We start from the raw sequence: 20,671 nt of genomic DNA on the forward strand, positions 1-20,671 counted from the left end.
GAGGTACCTGTCAGGGACTCTGCACATTTATAAATATAACAGTTAAAATTTACTGAGTGCTTAGGACATACCGCCATTTCACACTCTTTCCCTGCATTATTTCACTCAGTCCTCACAGCAACCCTTCGAGGCAGGTACTGATATCATCTCTGATTTTATAGAGGAGAGATGTGAGGTCCGTGATCACATAAGTAGCAGCACAGGATTCAACCCAAATCTGTCTCTAGAACTAAGGCTCCTACATACTGTTCTATACTGTCACTTTTGAGCTAGTCCTCCATGCATTTTACAGTAAGTTCCACCTCCTTCCAAAAGCCTTCCCTGATTGCTCAAGGCTGAGCTAGGTCCCACTACCCCCAACACCACCCCCTGTATCCCCACACCATTGCAGTTACAGCACCTGTCCCCCTGGGTTTGTAGTTGCTTGGTTACTTTCCTGGGACTTCTGTGGGCCTCTGAGCAAAAGGAGAACAGGGAAGAAGGCTTTGTGCCATTTTCCCCAATGTGCCCCCAGTATCTAATGTTTTCCCAGGAACAAAGCCCAGCTCTTGGGGAAGTTTGTGGGACAGAACAGTATGCAAGTGTGCCTTGTGCCTTGCTCACCCTGAGTCTCTGCTCAGTGACAGCAGACTCTGGATGTAGACGTTTGGCTGGCGGGTTGCATGTCCAGATGCCATTCTCAGCAGAAGTGACAGGGCCTATGGGTCCCCAAGCTTCAGATGTCAAGAGGAAGAGATGACCTGTGGCCCCAGGTCAAGTTTGGGTCCTGTCCTGGAGACTACCGGTGAAATGAAAACACATATCTTTGGCTCTTATCTCCTCAGCCTCTTGTTTTCTGGGCATCCCTGGGAAATGGACCTGACCTTGTTCTTTTCTTTTTCCTCTCCCAGATTGGTTTTCAAATATCTTTCTCTCACAGTGATGATTTTGAAGTTTTCTTGGAAAATTCCACGTCTCTTCCCTATAGCCAAGCTTGGGGCTGAGGACCGTTGATTTTCCCAGGCAGAACAGAGTAAAATGAGCTGGGGCCCGCGCTTGCTCCTTTCCAGCCTGGTTACCCACAGGGACCAGCGGGGGAAGGTAATTAACATGTCCCTGGGAAGGGGCCCTGGGCATCCTGTGAATTGCACACTGATGTCAAGAATCCCTGTTCAGTTATAAATTCTTGAGCACCCCCTCTGACAGTTCTTCTTTGCACTCTGGTGGGGGTGGGGGTGGGGTGCCCAGCACTATATTACCTCCTCTGCACCCCTATGTTACCATCCACAGGGGCCAAAATATGCTCAGGCTGAGGGCTGAAGGGGCTGCCTCCTGGCACTCCCCCTTGGCTCCTGCTCCCCAGGTGGTTCTTTCAACACTTGGCAGTACCGACTTACCCTGTGGTCCTCGGCCTTCAGATCCGCAGGGCCACCACCCTGGCTGCAGTTGTGGGATAGGCTGGATCATTCTTCTCAACTGCCCTGGCCGTGCTGGTTAGGCAGGACTTGCCAAATCCAAGGCCTATGGTGGGACAGAGAATTGTCCTTCCCAGAGCCCACTCCACAAAGCCCTACCACATACAGCCTCTGTTTCCATGGCCTCTGCTTCCATGGCCCCAGGCCAGCAATTCCCAAACTGTTTGGTCTTGGGACCCTTTTCCACCCTTAGCAGTTATTGAAGATCCCAAAGAGCTTTGTTTTACATGGGTTATGTCCATTTTAGAAATTGAAACTGAGAAATTTAGCCGACATTTATTTGCTAACTAATTTTTAAGTGACAGTAATACATCTATTACATGCTAACATAAAGAACATATTTTTATGAGAATAACTTTATTTTCCTAAACAAAAAGAATTTAGTGAGGAGTATGGCATATCTTTGCATTTTTGCAAATTTCTTAAATGTCTGATTTAGCAGAGCACAGCTGGATTCTCGTATCTGCTTCTGAATTCAGTTTGGGCTGAGATTTTTTTGGTTGAAATAGATGAAGAAACTCCTGCCCCATCAGATATATAGTTGGAAAAGGAAAGAGTATTTTAATAGTCTTTTCAGAAAATTGTGGATAATCTTCTCTGATACTACACCAAAACTCAACCAGTGGTCATTTCTCAGAGCTCAGTTGCACTGTGGACTCTGAAACCGTATCAGTGACTTTTTGTGCTCTGTTACATTAAAACCCATTGGTCTGTTTTGCAGTTGGGATGAGTCAGTTCCTGGTGCGTGATTTTATAACCTCATGTATTGGACATTTAGAAAACACTGGTTTACTGAGGAATTCAGAGCTTCCAAATGTTGACACATTTCATCATGATATTAACAAATCACATTAGTATCACTACCAGTCTCATCAGAGAAGTCCTTGAACATTTATACGCCTTCACAGTCACACAGTACAAAAGCGCCCTCAGTTGTTTTCCTTGAAAGGATGGCTTTGCTTTGTTTGCTTTTGAAGAAATCTCGGTCAAATAATCAAATCTGAAAAATCATTGTTTGTCTGTGGTCGATATTTCAAGTGAAAACAGGGTTCGGGAAAAATGGGCTAGTTTGGCTTTTTTTTTTTTTTTTTTGCATGGGGAATCGAACCCAGGTCTCTGGCATGGCAGGCAAGAACTCTGCCAACTGAGCCACCGTGGCCCACCCTAGTTTGGCTTTTAATGCAAACAGTCACAAGGATGCATTTCCCCGACATAGATATTCAGTACATGGGACAAGTGCTTTATGTGTATTTCCTTTTTCGTCACATAGAATATTAAAAAGGCACATACTCAAGGGTCAAGATTTTTTTTAATTAACAAATTTTGTAGCTTCACCAAGGACATACTTGGGTAAATATATCTTTTTTTTTTTAACTGAACATGCCTGGTAGAATACAGTGCTACTTGTGCTACGGCTATGACTTGGGGCCTGTAGTTTTATCCATCGTTGCTTTTGCACCATCGGTGCCAGTGCCACCATTGTGAAAAAGGCACATACATCTTTGTATTATCACTAAAATAGTTTTGACTTTACAGGCCCACCAGAAGGGTCTCTGGAACCCCCAGAGATCTGCAGACCACACTTTGAGATCTGTTATCCTAAGACGCTTCCATCCCTGGCTCCGGTCAGGGCTGAGGAAAGTTTAGCCCTGGCACTTGGTTTCTGCTTTTGGAAAGGCATGATTCAAGAGGTGCAAAACCTCCTCCTGACTCCCTCTGGCCTGTGTCTGGGTCAGGGCTGGTCCTAAAGGAGCAGAGGGGAGAGAGAGCCCTGAGGGTCCTCATAGGGTGCCAGGGAAGAGGGAGTTGCCACCTTGGCTTGGTCATCTTCCAGGCTTCGTCTGTGGATGCCTGCTTCCTCTGGCCCACAGCATGAATCACCACTCAAGATTCTTATCTTCTGCCCCCAGAAAAGCCCACTGCAGCCCTCTTGGTTGCCACTGGGGCTCTGACCTACCTTGGGCTTGGGCTCCCACTGCCCCTGGCCCTGTGGCCCAGTTTCCCATCAGCCACCTGCCTTCACGCTGAGGGCTGTGGAGGGGCAGACTCCCCCCTTTCCTTCCCTGCTCCCCTTCCCCCACCTGCCTCCCAGCCGCTTCCACAGCAGGGCTGCTGTCCAAGACACTGGGTTTTGTCCCCTCGATCTGGGCACCCTGAGAGTGAGAGAAAATAGCTGTCCGGTGAGCGGCGGGGGGAAAGCCTCTTGTTTTCACCTCTCAGCGGCTGGTTTTCCCAACTTTCCCATCCCAGCTCCTGCGGAACAAAGGGCCTCGGCCCCGTGTGCTGGGCTGGGCCCAGCGAGGGGACTCACCAGCAACTCTTTATTGAGTCTTCAAGCGCCGGCCAGGCACTCCATTAAAAAGCCATTCCCCTTTGTGCAGCCCGGCCCCCAGCTGTCCCCCCTCTCATGTGATGGTCGGTCACAGTTGTAAAACAACAACACACAGAGTTGGCAACTAACGAGGCTTTTTTTCAAGCCAGGGTCTCCATAGCAACCCCCGTCAATCACCCCTCAGGAGCGCTTTAACCTGACCAAGAGGGGGAAATAAAAAATAAAATAATAAAAAAAAAAAAAAAGAAGAAGGCAAGAAAGACTTGGAAAGAGAGCGAGAGACCAGTAGATGCTGGGGAGGGAAATAATTCAGAAAGTTTCTGGGGTTTGCTCCCTCAATTGGAACACAAATGAAAATTTAATCAGTTGGACAGGATTATGCTGGTGACCGAAGGGGAAGGAGACTCATTTAAATTTTTATGTATAGTTTAAATGTTGCAAAGATTTTATGAAGACTTCTAGCATTTTCTGTGGTCTAGAAAGTGATGGAACATGGGTAGAGAATGGCAGGGAGGGCAGTCCCATGAGCCATTGTATTGTATAGATGGTACCCTGGCTCCAAATTCAGAGATGCAAGTCTGTGGCCTCAGGCCAATAGGGAGAACCATTTGGAGCTTGGCTCGAGTCCAGCATGGTGTCTGAGTCCTTCCATATGCGGCCTGGTGCCAATCAGGATAGCCCATGCTGTGGGGTGGGCATGGTGCCAGTGCAACGTTGGAGGGCCCCCCACTCAGTGCTCTGCCAGGCAGGAGCGGACACACCTCTGTGAATTGGAAGGGGAAGGCCCGACTGGTGCATGGTGGTAGGACCACTCATTTTCCGCGTGATTCGGTGCCAGCAGATGCCCACTCCCAGGGCACGTGGCATCCCGCCAGGGGTGAGTTCAACCTTCCACGTGCTGGCATGGTGCCGGGGGCATGGAAAGCCCAAATTCTCCCCCCGCCCCCACTGCACCCCCTGACACTCGTACATGCTGCCTGGCTGCTGGCCAGGGGCTCCACAGGTTCCAAGGTCTGTACCGTTTGGGCATGGGCACAGAATGGGCACCAGTGGTGGGCAGCCCTGACAGCTGCTGCCCTGGGCCTTTTGGCAACTCTGATCAGGAAGAAAGCGAAGGCCAGCTTCTCTCCTACTCTTTACTTTTGGGGGCCCCTGGCTACCCTGAAATTTAGAGCTTATATGCTCATTCTCTGTGGAAGTGGTAAAAGGATAAGAATTGTTATTGCTGCTCCTGGAACGTGGGGGAAGATTTTTCTTATTCTTGGAATGTAGGAATGAGGCTAGGGACCTCAGGGAAGGAAGGAAAAGAAACCTAAGGGGGAAAAAACTTGAGACAGCCTTTTAGAGAATGGGCATCAGTGTTGTTATCCACTTGGGGCACTGATGGGCCTTGCTGAACCCTGAAGACATTGTGGAAATGAGGGGTGACATTTTTGAGTCAATGTGTTTCTGTTTTTTCTCTCGATTCCTATGACCTAGGGCAAACCTGGTATCCAGAATAGCCAGCAGTGAATAGTTGGGAATGACTGGATGGATAGATGCACAAGTAGAACCTGGGTTCCTGGGCTTCTTCCTGTACTGAAAGGGCTGTCAGCTGGACTTGAAAAACAGGTGTCTCATAGCTTCACAGCCACCACTCTGCATGGACACCTTGGTTGCCCAGTCTCCCTCACAGGGAAGGCTGCTCAACATCAGCATAGTTTCCCTCTTTTCTTTCGGCTCCATCCTCAGTTCTCTCTCATGTGCTCTGTTGACTGCCAAAGTGTGTCAAGTAAAAGCCTTGCCGGATACCTCTCCCGTCTCCATCCTGTTCAACATCTCTCTCTTTCATCGTTGCTTTAATGATGGAGATGCTGGCCTAAAGCCTTGTCCAATACTATTCACTTGACCTCTCAGTGGGTTTTGCAAGGGTTCACTTATTCCCTGAACCATTTTCCCTGAAGACAGGGAGAAGGCCAAGGAAGACCCTCTCAGTTTGTTGGAAGCCCCTGTCCAGCTTCTGTCTGCCCTGAGAGGTCCCTGGTCTCCCTTCAGATCACTGCTAGAGCTAGGGCTCTCCAGGGACTGGAACTGCCTTTGGCGGGTGCCCCATCCTTGCATCTCCTTTCCTGGGTGCCCGGGAAACTCCTGAAGGAAAGGAATGCTAACAATCTGCTGCTGTAGTAAGCTGGCACCGTACCCAGGCAGGGGCTGCTCAGTGCCAGCGCCTAGTAAAGATGCTGGCGAGGGCTCTGGTCCCCGTGCCCAGGGTTTCCTCTGTCCGCATTGGCTTGCAGCCTTCAGCTCGGCCCCGGGTAGCATGGGAAAGAGGTGGCGTCCTCAGCAGCTCCCAGCCTGGCCTGCCTGGAGGACTGTACCTCTTCGCCACCTCCCTTTAGCTCCAGGAAGAAGGATGGGAGGTGACAATGAGTATTCTGTGAGCATTTTGTGAAAGGTGGGGGATGAACCAGAGGAAGACAGTGTCCTAGAGTTCTGACGGTCAGTCAGTAGCAGCCAAACGGGGGTAGGGGGCCTCCTTTCACCTCTCTGTGTCTTGTTTCCTTGTAGTAAGATGAGGATATGAACAGCAGCTCTCTCTTATAGGATTTCCATTACGATTTAATGAGGTAGTGTATAAAAAGGGCTTAGCTCTGTCTGGGACATGGTAAAGCCTCAATAAACATCAACAATTAATATTATTATTTGTAGTAGTAATAGTACCTCCCTCATGGGGTGGTTTTGAGGAGTCAACGAGATAATGTATGTAAAGTGCTTAATACCACGCGTGACATATAGCAAACGCTCGCTGTCATCGCTATTATTACTATTATCATCATTATTTCCTAGTGCACTGAGGCGGAGCCCTGAGTGCTTCTCTTGTGACTAAGGGACCCAGGACCCTGAGGATGCTGCCCCCTACTGAGTCCTGTGGGTCCTTCCAGAACATTCAGCAGGCCCCCCCTTGGCCTCCTGTCACTCTTGGGGCCAGGACCATCCTCTGGGGCTTCCAACCTGACTTCCTCTTCCCTCCTACCCTGCCTGGCCTCCCCCTGGCCTGGAGTCTGACTGTGCATTGTAACATAGTAGCTGAATGAACTCCAGTTTCAAAGGTTAATATCAAAATCTGGAGTGGATTACCTAAAAATTACTTACAACACCATTAAAATTCTGAACTCTTTTTGTTGTGGCTGTAAATTAATTTAAAATGTCAGGTTTTTTGAGAAATCCAATAAGAAATTGAGCCAACAGAGCAATCTGCAAACTGTCTGGCAAAGAGGAAAGTGTGTCTCTTCAATCGACAAGGAAAAATATGGAGCTTAACTGGAACCATATGGCTTAGTACTTGAGAGAAATCTGCTGAAGAGGGAGGGCCGGAGGTGGCGGGGAGAAGGGAGGTGGGAGCTCAGCTGACAGCCACACACATGCAGTGCGAGGCCAGGGAGGGAGGCTGGCCTGGGCAGAGAGCTAGGCCAGAGCGGTGCTGGCTTGGTGGAAGGGCCTGGCAGGCGCCTGGCACGCGGTCTACTTGGCTGCCCCTGGGCAGCAACTTGGTCAGGCTGTGGTCTTAACACTTTCTCACCGTGCCCATCCAGGGTTCTCTGGCCAGTTTGGAAGTCCTCCCCGCACCCCCACCCCCACCCCCAAGGGAGCCCCCTCCCTCCAGGGGAGCACTGACAGGCATCCCCTGGGGAGTCTGTGGAGAGTCCTTGCCTGGGACTGCCACCTGCCTGTCTGCAAGGGCTGCTTCCCTCTCACTGCTCCTGGGCAACATGTGGCCCCCATTACTCCTGAATTCCCCCAGATTTACAACACATTAAGTAATTTGTAGGTTATTTCAACTTCAATCTGCTAAAGTTGAGAAAATCAAAATTAAATTCAAACCACAAGGGAACTTCAAAGGCAGAGGAAGAAGAGAAAACTTGCATGCCTTCTCTTCCCTAGGTCCCCCGTCTGTCTCCCTGATGTCACCCTGGAAATCACAGCCAGCACTGCTGTGCCTGCTTTCCTTTGCGCCTTCCTGCCCCTGATGGGCACCCCTTTCCCTGGGTGCTGCGAGGGCCTTTTCCCTCCTGCCTATGTGGAGCCGTTCTTTGGCAGCGTCCTCAAGGGGCAAGTTTGGGTTTGTGCTGGGGACCCAGCTGGCGCTAGGGGCTGGTCATACACCTGAGACCCCTCTAACATACAATGCCTTTTCTGCTCCCATTCCCTGAGCCACAGTCCCTGCTGGCTGGGGCATTCCTGAGCTCCAAAACCTGTCTTTTTGCTTTCCTGGACTATTTTGGGGGAATCTCCACCAGTGCTGTTCTCACTCCCCTCGTGCCTGGCCCAGCTGACAGCTGGTAGGTACCACCTGGCCCCCTCAGTTTAATAGCTCAGGTTACCTTATTTTGCTTTCTACCCTTTAAAACAGCCTTGTAAATAAGCAAACACTCGGTGCCAAGCACCTTCGGCACTTTGCCAGGCTGGTAAATATTTTAGCAGTGACTTGGTAACAGTTGTGCTCACTTTGATTTCCTCAGAAAGGTTCTTGGTGCTGGGGAGGGGGCTGTGGCTCTGTGAGGCGATTTGCTGTCTATTTATAGTCAGGCTCCAACCACGTGGCCTTTACCCTGACCCTGCAGAGTGTTTGCTGGGATATTTTTAAAGCTAGCATGGTGTGAGCCTTACACCCCTCTCAGCAAGTGGGGTGGGCACCTGCACCTTCTCCGAGAGGGTGCCAAGGTGTAAAGCGCCGAGGTCTGGGAATTGGGAAACTGATTCTAGCCTTGTTTCCACCAAGACCCGGAAGTTCTGGAAGGCTCAGACAGATGCTAGGGGTTGGGAGTGAGTTTGGGCTTGGCTCATGCTGATGTGATCTGGGCTTTAGAAGAACCCTCAGGAGCAAGGGAAGGAGGGCTTTGGGTTTGGTGTGCATGAAGCCGAAACCACGCTGAACTGGGGCAACCACCTGAGATGTCGGAGTAAAGGCCAGCCGTGAGAGTAGAAGCCTTCTTTTACCTTCCTGTCACCTCGCTGGAGCTCATCTGGGTTGAGAGGGCAAGAGGTTCAACAAGCGGACACGTTTTCTAGGCATCTGGTCCTAGAGGATCCGCATCATGGGAAGAGAAATTAGGAGACAGGGCCGAAGATGATGGAGGGAGAGAGCTTCTAGTCAGGGTTGCTAATTTGATGCCTCGTAGTCCTGGCCTTCCTTCTAAGGAACAAGGGCACCTGCAAAGCTCAGGGCCTCTGCCCAGCGCCAGGAACCTGCTGTAGCCCGACCTGGCCTAGGGCTCACTGTGCCTTCCTAACCACAGGCTGCCACGTCTGGCGGGGTGTGCGTTGCTCCCAGGCTGGGCACTGGGGGAAGGGTGAGGCAGAGGGGTGGGGGGCAGGCGTCTGGCTTTAATAGACTGCTCAGAGCCAAAAGCTGCTTACTCCTTTGTTTTATGGAAGATTTTAATGTCCAGATGGGTTGGTTTTAAAGGGGCTCTAAACCATGGCACAGTGAAAGCATATCATTGCTCCCGTGACCTCCAGGCCCACACCCCAGTGCCCTACAGGGCTGTGTTTGGCAGCGCCCATGGGGTGGGCATAGGCAAAGTAGGGGCAAGGCCTGCCTCCCCCCCCACTTGGCTAATGGTGGTAAACAGGACCAGGGACAGTGGGCACCTCTGGGTTGGCTAAGACAGGCCCCAGGAGCCCTCCACATGCTGTCCAATGTGCCCCCTGGCAGGCAAGGCCTTCACACCTCTGGCACTGTTGTGCCACCCTTCTGACACTCCCCAGCCGCCTTCCCTTCCCCCTTGGGCTCCTGGCGCCATGATGTGAGCCTCCTGTCTGCGCCCACGCACAGCCCATTGGTGCTTAGCCGCCGTGGGCGCGAGTCAGGTGAGCAGCAGACAGAGTGGCAGGCTCTGCTCACCTCCTTCCTGGCAGGACCAGTGCCAAGGCCGTGCTCTTCCCGGAAGGCTTCCAAGCTCCCCCGCACGGCATCCTGTTGAGCCTGTTCCTGAGGTGCGGGGGCAGGCCTTTTTGGGGGCAGAGCGTCTGCCCCATGCGGCCCTGGCGCCAGCTCTCCCCGGGGGCCCATGACCGAGTCTCCAGAAGGAGGCATCAGGGTTGTGGCGGGAGACAGGGAAGCATGAACTGGGGAATCAGCTGGGATGTGCCACCTTCCCACCACCGCTGTACACTGGGGCCAGAAGACAGACCCTGTGGCCTGGCTTTGGAGTGATAACTCCAGGTCTGCCACTCAGCTGAACCCTGAGTCCAGGGTTCCTCCGTGCCTTTCTTGGCTGCCTGGACCACAGTTTTCCCCTCACTGTGCCCTCAGCTGAGGCTCAGGTCCCCAATCCCCAGTTTTCAATGTCCTCGAAAACTCAGTTAAGTTCCAGGGAAATGACAGGAAGGTAGAACGTTTGAGCTCAAGGAGTAGGAGGTCAACCTTCCGAGTCTGGTGCCCATGAGACTCCCTTTTCCGCCAGCCCTGTGTAGGGGGGTAGGGGAGGAAGGCTCCGCTAACAAAGCTTCCGTCCTTGTGGCCTCAAGTGTGGATCTACGTGGCACCCCTAACCCTCTTGTACTTCACTGAGTATCATGAGCAAAATGTGTCTTTTCCAGTTCCCCTTTGGCTTTGGGAATAAAGATGCCTGTCAGAAAGCACTCCCCGCCCTGCTTTCCCAAAGCATACCAGGCAGAGGAAGCCCCGTGGTCCTCCTGGGAACTCTTGAGCAGCTGGAGGAGACTGGGTGGCAACTACCCCACCCACCTCAGTGTGGGTCGTGAAGGGCTAGGGCCAAGATGCAGATATCTCCCTGGTCGCAATGGGTGTCCGGTAGTCCATGGACATTTCCCTAGATCCCCCCTTGCCATCTTTAAGGAGAGGATGCCACGCCATGTCTTGGTTTTCCAAGGTGGCCTCTCTCAACAAGGGTGGTGAGGACCTGGAGGTGAAAGCTACAGCATGAGAAGCAAGTGCAGAGAAGGGGAGGGTAGTGGCCAAGAGAATCCTGCCTCTGATTTCCATCAGGTAGGATTGGGTGGCAAGAAAGCAAGGTGGCCTCCACCAAGGCAATTAGGTTTGCTGGGCTGAGGCTGACTAATTCAGCAGAGACCCATGCCACCCTCTTCCTGACTTGGGGACCAGCACATAGGCAGAGAGCCTCAGTGTAGGAAGGGAGGCAGGCTGGGAAGGTACCTAGAAGGGGCTGGAGCCAGTCGACACCTCCACCCTCATTGGCCCTGACACTTTATTTGGACCTGCCAACAGGTAGCTGGTTGCCCTGTTTCTCCTTGATGGCTATGTGGCGGTGAGTTCTGGTTTCGAGCTCCCTGCGAGCCGGGAATGGAGGAGATCCTATGAAAATGATGATATGTGACAATCAGTCACAGCAATTAGTGTTTTGGTTAACAGGCCTTTTTTGTTTTCTCTCACCCAGACAGAATGTCACAAATAAATCCTCTCCTGCATTTGCATATTAATTGGATCGGAGACGTCAAGCATCTTTCATTAAAGAAAATGATCTGCATATTTGGAGACATAAAATAGTTATTTTGATGGGTTTTTTTTCCTAAGATCAGGGGGTGGGGGAGGTAGGTGATAGGAGCAGTAGAAATTGAGGTAGAGTGAAGGCAGAGCCAACCAGCCCCTCTACCTGTAGTTAACCCTATGTAGTCTGGAGTTGATGGGCCAAGCTTGGGCAGAAAGATAATTAATATGTAAATAAATCAAGGCATCGGACCGTTGCCCAAGGCCCAGGAGCCCAGTTTGACTCCTGTGCAAAAAGGAGCCCTCCAGAGTAATGGGCAAGGAGGCGGGCTGCAGGCCTTGCTCTTTTGGTGCCTCCATTTGGAGCTGTTGGCTGTCCTGCCAGGGCCTATTTCCTGGTGGAGTGGTCATGGACCTGCCTTGACCTGCCCAACTCTTCTGTGCCCTCTTTCTCTCACTGGCCCATTGGCTAACTCATTCTTCTAGGCTCCTGCTTTTCTCTCCCCTTTGGTTGCCCCTTTGTGCCCACTTTCCGCACTCTCTGACCTTGGACTTCCCTGCGCCCTTCTCATTCTTTACCACCTGTTCTCCCTCTCCCCTGTTGGAAGGTTTTCTAGGGGCAGCAGAAGCAATGCCTGGAGTCATTATCACATGCACTTGAAATAACCCAGAAAGCTGCTGAGCCCATATTAGGGCATGAGTCCCCATCAAAAGCTAAATTGAATGTACAGTTTTTGATAGGCAAATGGGGCTGCTACAAGTCCTATTGGTATCCCCCCCGCCTTAAACTCTGGTTCCTTTTGCCATGCTTTAGCGAGTTTTCTGGGCAGACAACAGTGGTGGCCTCTTCTAGATGTTTCTGATCCCCTGCAGGCAATTTGGGGAGTACAGCAGGAGAAGCAGGTCAACAACTCCCAACCTGATGCCCAGTCTCTTGGCTGTCACCAGCTCCAAAGCCACAATGCTGAGTTGTCCTGGTTAGAAAGGGTTTTAAAAGTTGATGGTGATGATGGTAGCTGATATTACTTTTTGCTCACAGAAACGTGTAGACACTTTGCTAAGAGCTTTGCCCTCATCAGCTCCCTGAATCCTTACCATGGCCCTCGGGGTAGGCACCGTCATTGCACACATTTTATAGATAAGGAAAGTCTACCACAGAGCGACCAGATAACTTGCCCAAGGTTGTCCGTCCAAGTTCAGAACTTGCAGCCAGGGCTGGAACAGTAGGTGCAGTGGGGTGAGCAGGCGTCTGGTTCCTACTTAGAATCCCAGCTGCTTATTATTACTATTTTTAAATATAGTAAAATCTGCTTATTTGAACTGGCAAATTTCATACATTCCTCCCCCCGCCACTTTTTTTTTTATTGTGGTAAAATGTGTCCAACCCCTGGGTTGGATGTAACTTAAAATTTCCATTTTAACCACTCTTGTTTGCCCAGTTCAGTGGCATTAAGTACATTCATCTTGATGTGTACCTATCACCACCACATTTTTAGAACTTTGCCATCATCCCAAACAGAAACTCTTGACCCATTTGTGGTCATTGCTCACATCCCTCTCTCTAGCCTCTGGTCACCTCTAATCCATTTTCTGTCTTTATGAATTTTCTTTTTCCAGATGCCTCATGTAAGTGGAATCATTCAATATTTTGTCCTGTTGTGGCTGGCTTCTTACACTCAGCATGCTTTCAGAGCTCATTATGTATCAGGGTGTGGCATGTATCGAACTCCATTCCTTTTTACAGCTGAGTACTATTCCATTGCATGGAGATACATTTTGTTTATTCAGTCATCCATTGGTGGACACTTGGGTGGCTTCCTGCTTTGGCAGTTGTGAATAACCCGACTATTATTTGTGAATGTGAACACACACTCTGAGGGCTAGTGAGAGGAGGCCTAGAAAATCTCCCTTTCTCCACTCACAGACTACCTCTTCTCCACCCCACAGAGCAGCCTTTGCTGTGCCTTCCCTGGAGGGGCTGGAGCTGCCTCCAGTGTGCTTTGTGGGTCCTTTAGCCTGTTCCAGGCCTGCAAGAGTCCCCAGCCTCTTCGTGGGCAACTCCGCTTGGATCTTGACATTCCCTGGCTCCTCTATTCTCGTAACTTGCTGGGTCTCCTCTTGTGATGCCAGGCTCACAGGTTGGCATCATCTTGAGTTGGATGGTATCTGAGAGCATACGCGGTTGAGCAGTGAATCCGCTGACTCTGTGTCCATGCCCTCCTGTACCCTATAGGCATACCAGCCTCTCCTTGTGCTCTGGGGTGGGACTAGACATCCTGTGGCAACCTATTGGGTTAGTGCTACCTAGCTTGCAGGGCTGCCTCCCAAGGATCCTTCTCCCAAGTGCCTCGATTCTGAATATATGGTGTGTGCAGCCCTGGACCTGTGCCTTGAACTTCAGGATCCTTTTTCTTCTGTCACCTCCTTCTATTCCATTAACGTGGTGCTTGGGCAGGACGCTACTGCCAGGTCTAAAGGGAAGGCACTGTGGGGTGGCTGAAAGAGCAAAGGTTTTGATTCACCACAGAATCAGTTTGACTTCTGGCTTCACATTTTTTGTGGGCTGTCTGCCTTGACCAGATCACCTCACTTCTTTGTGCCTGTTTCTTCACTTGCAAAAAGGGGTAGCATCTTCTCCCCTGAGCAGAGGTTGTGAGGAGTATTTGGCTTATCTCTGTTGAGTGCCCAGTGGCAGCAGGCATGGGATAGAGGAGACCCCTGCAGAAGGCAGAGGAAGGGATGGCGAGCTTGGGATTGCCCCCACTGCTTGGGGGAACGGGACTCTGCCTGGGTCTCCTGGACTAGGGTATGGAGTAAACTTTTTCCAAGGGTGACTGGCAGCTTTACCCTCAGCTACCTCAGCCACTGCATGTACTAGTTCTAGCGGGGCAGGAGCGGCGGTGGAGGCAGGGCCAGGGACCCTCAAATTTAGCTTCTTGGAGAAGGGCCTTGGGTTCCCTCCTTGGGGAGCAGGTGGACAGGCTGGGTGTTTTATGGAGTCTGGGGGAGTCCTGTGGCAGCTGTATCTGTTAAATGCCAAGAAGCCAAGTTGGTTTAATATGATTGTAGCTGCTGCTTTGATAAATCAAAATAATTAAAAATAATAAATTTGATTCCTTCACCAACAGGCTATGTGTGTGGGTACAGGGCTTGGGCCGCTGAGCCAGGGCTGGGGAGGTGGGAGGGGGCACTGGAAGACAGGCAGGCCTGTCTTCTTGGGGTCACAAATGTGGAGGTGGATGGGTGCTTAGTCGAAAGATAAGTACTGCGGACCGATTAAGAACAGCAGCTTTCGCTTGGCACAGCCGTCGGCCATCCCGGCTGACCCTGTGATCAGGCCTCTCACTGGCTGTGCAGCCTCGGGCTACCCTTGGTTTCTTCATCTGTCAAATGGGGTGATGGTTCCGCCGGCCTCCCACAGCTGCAATAGGAGTCAGGCTCGGTCGAGCCTGTGGCAGGCAGTCATACTTGGCAGGAACAATGACCAGTGCCACTGCCTCCCCTCATTGGCTCCATGGTGACTGGGCCCCAGGGTCCCCGCCAGCCCATCCTCACACCCGCTTTGGTTCTGCCACGGTTGAGGCAGCCAGACACGCCCTAAGTGTCTGAACTGCCTCTGCACATCCATTAGCTCCCCCGGGGCTCTTCCTCCCACTGCAGGCTGTTGTCCCCATGCAGGATTGTCCTGTTTATGAGGACATCCCCTGTTGCAGGACGTTTCTATTGATAGCTCCCCTTCTGGTTCGACAGCTGGATCAGGAAGCACCAAGCCACACCCTGCAGACACGAGCCCCTGCTCCAGGGTGCCACGCAGCACTTACATGGGTGAGTGGGAGTAGAAAGGGTAGCCCAGCACCCCCACTCCAGTTTTCCACCCTGTTCCTCTTCCTCCCCCCTACCTGCCCCCTCCTCCTCAGAAACCACATTTGGTGTCTGATCCAGAAGTTCCTGAGCAGCTGGAAATCTGAGCTGAGTGGGAGGGGTAGTGGCTGGTGGGGATGGAGGGACAGGGTGTCTGTCTCTTTAAATGCACTTTGTGTCAGCGTGATAAGGAATTTGATGGCTTTATCAGAAATACCAAAGCTTTATTTAGCAGGGTGAGGCTACACCACTCAGCTCCACACAATCTGCTGATAAATAGCAAAAAAGAAAAAAAAAGAAAAGGAAAAAACTAACAGCTCACTAGCACCCCAGCATGGTGAGGGAGGAAAGACAGGACAGGCCAAGGGAAAGTTTTGGGGAACTGTGGAGTCACTGGCCCAGGGGCTGGGGTGGGGGTGGGGGTTCAGTGGGAATGGCAGGGCCTCCCTGGGCAAGTGCTCACAGGCAGGCGTATACCATTCTCTGCTCAAGGCCTTTGTAGATTTTTCTACTCTGAGTGAAAATACTATAATTGTTTTCATTCTTCCAGAAAAAGAGCTTGGCTAGAGAGCTGTGCCTTCCCCAGGCCTACTCACTGGCTGCTTTCATCTACTGCTCCTACCCCCTTGCCAGCTCAGCCCATCCTGGTCTCTCCAAGTGGACTCTAAGGCTCAGCCCCCCGCACAGTCTGTCCTCCTGCCAGTTGACCATGCTCGTGGGGGCAGGGCCAGCTTTAGGATGAGGGGAGATGTTTGGCCGAAAGCAGAAGAGCCTGGTCCATGTGTTGCCATTGCAGCTCTGAGAAAGGGGTCCCCACCCTGTACAATGTGGTTGAGGAAGTTGGGAGGGGAAGCAGGGGGAAAGCCAGAGGAACTGGTACAAGGCCCTACCTACCTGTAGCGTTATGGAACTTTCTGTGCTACCTGCTAGTTGGGCAGCTCTTAGGGAATACCTCTACCCTGGCCAGTCCAGATTTCTTGGGTCTTCAGAAGAATCCACAAAACAGAATGCCGGCATTTCCATTTCTCTGTGTCTTCCTCCTTGAACCTTCTGTTCCCATTCTTGTGTTCATCTCTCTGCCCTGCTTTCTTTTGGGGAGCCCCTTCCCTTCTGGTCTGGCTTTACAGTAAGCACAAAGGCTCACACAGCCCTGTGCAGTAGTCTTCCGACAGTCTACACTTGTCCCTTTGCCCTCTGCTCCCCACAAATCTTTCATGTGAGCAAACCAGGTTTAAGCCACTGCTCAGACACACCTGTGCCTCTTGTATTTGCTATCCGTGATTTGCCTGTTCCAGTCAGCTCCTGCACCTGACTTTGCCGGAAAGGTGGGCAACTTAGAACTCTGGGAGAGCCACGTAGAAGGGGAATGAGTTTGGTGTTGGGGTAGTGGAGAAGGAGGCCTCTAGTTTTCTAGCTCCTGGGATTGGGGGCCATCCTCTGTCTGGCTGTAGAGTGGCACTTCTCCTGGCTCAGCTGTGCAGCTCCCAGGCTCCTTACCCCTTTATAAATGGCCCCACTGTCCAGCAGAGCCCAGGGCCTGGGGTCCTTGCCCAGTTCAGCTACTAGTACTGCTGTTCACCCACAGTTCCTCTTGGTGACACATGGACTTGGTTAAGAGGAGAGGTCTTTTTCCACATAGGTGTCCCCAAAGATGGCTGAGGAGCCAAGACTTTCCAGAGCAGATGAGTTGACCCCTTAAGCAGGAGTGTGGGCAAGGCCAAAGGATGCTTCTGGGCAGTCCCAGGGAGCCCAAAGTTGGGCCAGCTGACAGCCAGGGTAAGCAGGGTTTGAGAGTATCTGTGGATTGAGTCTCCTATGCCTAGAGCCCAGAGAGGCCAAGCCCGGGCTTGTCCGTTTCCCTCTAACGCCAGTTAACGGAGGGAAGGTTAGACCCGGGGGCCAGGAGCAGGCCACTGGCAGCAGGTCCATCTCAGACGAATTCCTCAGCTTTAGATAGTGGAGGAAAAGGATTAGCCCAGCTACCCGGGGAGGGGAAATGCTGGGCGGAGAAATGGGAGCTGGGGCAGGGAGGGTGGGGGCTGAGCTGACCGGGGAAGGGGCAGAGGGTGGAGGAAGCTGCAGAAAGGCCACGGCCCCGAGACAGACAGGAGGAGTAAATGGAAGTGACAGGGTCAGGCCAGACCTTTGTCCTACAGCCTGATTAGAGAGTCTGCCCTGGATTTCTGAAACTTTGGGATGTTGTCGGACAAACTGGAGCTTAATTCTGTCAGAGCGTTGGGGAGATTAGAATTGACATCCTGGGAGTACATTCCTGGCTGGGCAGAAATCCAGCCCCCGCTGGGAAAAACCCGTGAAAGCTTGGCCAGCCTGAGGGGCGGGGGGCTGTCCACCCTAGTGGCCACTCCAGCCATGTGGGTCAGAGCCAGGAGCCTTCGGAGGGTTGAGTGGGGTTGTTGGAAGGCTCAGGCGGGAAGGAAAGAGTGTGTAGGCTCAGCATTGCCACTTTGGATTCTGAATCCTGGTCCATGCCTTTTCCTGGTTACACTGCCTTGGCCAGAACACTTAAGTTTGTTGGACCTCAGTTTTCTCATCTATGAAAGCCTGCCTTCTAGAACAACAACAACAAAAAGCTTGCCTTCTAGACTTGTTATATTGCCCATCTCAGGGCCTGATATATTTTTTCCTTTGCTTTGAAGACATAACCTTGGAAAACTGAAAGAGACTTCCATCTCAGCTGCTGGAGGGAATGGAGCAAAGTTTTCCCTTGCTGAGCGCCCTGGCAATGGGCAGGCATGGGCAGTACCAACCACACAGGACAGGCAGGAGGCCTCTTGCCCCTTGGTCCAAGGTTGTGTCAGCCTTGGAAAGCTCAGCGGCATCCTAAGTGGTGGCCTCAGTGTCTTAAGAGCTATCGGGAATGCCCCATCCTAAGGCAGAATTGGGCCTGCCTTCTGGGAGCTTTCCATTCAAACCAGCTCCCCGTGGCTGAAGACATGGGGTTGGAGCAGTAGGGGTAAGCACCAAGCACACAGCCCCAAACCAGGCTGTTTCCAGAAGGACAGGGCACCCCCTCCCCACTTCCCTCCTGATTCTAATGACTTTCAAATATTGGTAAATATTTTGGCTAATGCAGGCTCTCGTGGCAGAGAGCAAAGCTATCTGCAGTTCAGGACCTACAAATTATTTATTAAAGATCTGAGATGCGGTGCAATTATGTGGAAAGAACCCCAAAAATTAAATAAATAAGTAACAAAATAAATAAATAACAGCCATGCTGGCCTCTGGAAGGCTTGGGGAGCTGCATACATGATTGCCATCTTGATGAAATCCCCCTGGATGTAATGAGCTGATTTTCGGCTGTTAATATTGCATCTGCTGATGAAGGATTCGTTAGGATAATGGAACGAAGCTAAAATATAAATGACTCCCTGTCAAGAAGCAGCTTTTGTTTGTTGATCTCCTGACAGTTCCTGGGCCAAGACAGGGGTTTCTGTGTGCGCACGCATTCGGGAGTAGGCGGGAGGACGGGAGCAAGAGGCTGGGGGGCTGCCCCCCACCCCCTCCCTGGGCCTGGCTCTCCAGCTTTCTGGTTAAGCCTCAGCTGTCCATACAAAGTTGGACTCCCCTGCCTTGGGGAGCCCTGGATAGCCCATGGGTGGGGAAGTCACCCACTCAGACCCTTCTTCTCTATCCAGAGAGCAGTTGGGTGCCCTAGAACACTGGGAGGCAGCAGAAGTTACTTGGGGACCACCCAGAGAGATGGATGGGGCAGGGCCATGGGTGTCGGGATGCACACAACCAGAAACACAGCTCTGCCTGTGTGGGGGTGCAGTAGGATGAGCGAGTACAAAGCCAGTGGTGGGTGAGTGAGATTTTCACAGGGAAGGCCCCATCCCTGGAACCCTGGCCTCTCCTTGTTGTTGTGTACCTCTGCATTCCCAAAGCAAATTTTTGGAGGCCTAGTAATACCTTAGGCAGTCTTCAGGTCGTTTTTCAAGATTCTCGGGGGAAAGGGGACCCATTGGGCTGCTGTCAGTTCACGTTCTCCCTCTCATGCCTGTGCTGAACTTCTGCAAGGAAATATCTATCTCTTTTTTCTGTAGCTTCTTAAAGGCAGGGACCCTGGAAACTAATCGCAGGTAATATTTATTGAGCGCTGACTATATGTCAAACATTATTTCACTGGATCCTCACAAGTGGAAGCTCCACGTGATAGAGGCTTTGGTTTACTACTGTTGTTTGGGTCTGGGACAGTATCCAGCACAGAGCTGCCTTTGAAGAAGGTACTCTGATTACCCCATGTTTTAGCTGAAGATGCTGAAATGGAGAGAGGACAAGTAGCTTGCTTCCCTGGCTGCTCCTGCAGCGGACGGCGGAGGCAGGACCCCAACCCAAATTCCACTGTCCCCGCTTCTCTTGTCTGCTGTCTTCTGCTATCTCTTCCTCATGCCTAGCAATGTCACACACAGAGAATGTGTCTGATAAATATTCACAGATCACTGTGGGGCAGATTCAGGGAGCAATCTAGGGGTGGATTTACCTGGCAAAGGGACTAGGGAAAGGCCTGGAGGAGGTGTGGTCTCTTGGGACATCTGTCTGTCCAGGGGACCAGCCTCACCTGCATTAAGGCCTTTGCTGACAAAGACTGAGCTGGACATTGCGGAGCATCTTCCCCGAAGGAAACTTCTGCTGATTCTTTGGCCAGAACAACTCCATACCTTGACTCTGAGGACCTCAGAGAGAAAGAAGTGCAATGAAGCCCCTGACGTGGACCCCTTCTCCTTGGCAGGGGATTGGATCACACCCAGGACGACCAGGGGCCTCTCCGCCTGGGTCAGACTGGCCCACTGGGAAATGGAGGACTTCTTCCCCATGAGGGGGTTTGGGAGGTGGGGGGATGCCCCGCCCTTCTCCCATAGCCCTGAAAGAATCAGGCGAGGTCACCCATCCCTGTTTCCTTAGCGGCTTGGCTTGGATCTGACTCTGAAGTGGGGAAAAAGAGAGAGTACAACCCAGGCATGGGGACAGGTTGGACTGTATCCAGCAAAGGAACCGAGGGCCTGAGTGGGCGAGGTCAGAAGCAGAGAGGGCCCAGAGCTGGAGATGAAACAGTGAGGCTGTGCCCACTGCAGGAAAGAGGGGTCACATAATGTTAGGTACATTTTCTTTTTGATTTATTAAAAGCATTTCTTGAGCCAGGGCTTCTGAGAGAATGAGGGAAAACCCCTCTTCTGCCCCTATTAGACCCTCCCTCTTGACCCCATATGGATTTTTTCAGGATTCTGGCCAATTCCCAAGCAAGTCTGTTTGGAAAACCCCAGAGCCATTGCAGAGGCACCCTCCAGCTCCTGGTTCTGGGCAGACACCCCACCTGTTCTCTCTCTGCCTTGGGGGAGTGGGCTCATTTCCCAAGGGCACAAACAGCCTGGCTCAGGCTGCAACCCTGCCTAGCTCCTGGCACCTGCTAGATTGTCCTGCTAGCCACTGTGTGAAAGTTTTGGGCTTCCTGTGACCTTTCCGCTTTGCCTGGTTATGTGGTGGCTGCCAGGGACACACCTCCCCTGGCGTTACTGCTGGGGTGACTGTCCGGCCTCCAGCCTGGGGCCTTTCCCT

At 51.8% G+C, this 20,671-nt stretch overlaps 1 protein-coding gene across 3 annotated transcripts in view; it reads left to right on the forward strand.

The window, feature by feature from the left end:
- Positions 1–20,671, forward strand: part of LOC143674935 (uncharacterized) — an 85,003-nt gene that overhangs the window by 52,834 nt on the left and 11,498 nt on the right. For 2 of the 3 annotated variants that reach the window (XM_077151343.1, XM_077151342.1), the window contains one exon: positions 14,987–15,061. The exons of the other annotated variant lie outside the window; for it this stretch is intronic. In XM_077151343.1, coding sequence (XP_077007458.1) covers positions 14,987–15,061 — 75 coding nt within the window. The remainder of the gene's footprint in view (positions 1–14,986; positions 15,062–20,671) is intronic. 3 annotated transcript variants of the gene reach the window in all.

This window comes from Tamandua tetradactyla, chromosome 2, assembly GCF_023851605.1.
Source record: "Tamandua tetradactyla isolate mTamTet1 chromosome 2, mTamTet1.pri, whole genome shotgun sequence".
Lineage (NCBI taxonomy): Eukaryota > Metazoa > Chordata > Mammalia > Pilosa > Myrmecophagidae > Tamandua > Tamandua tetradactyla.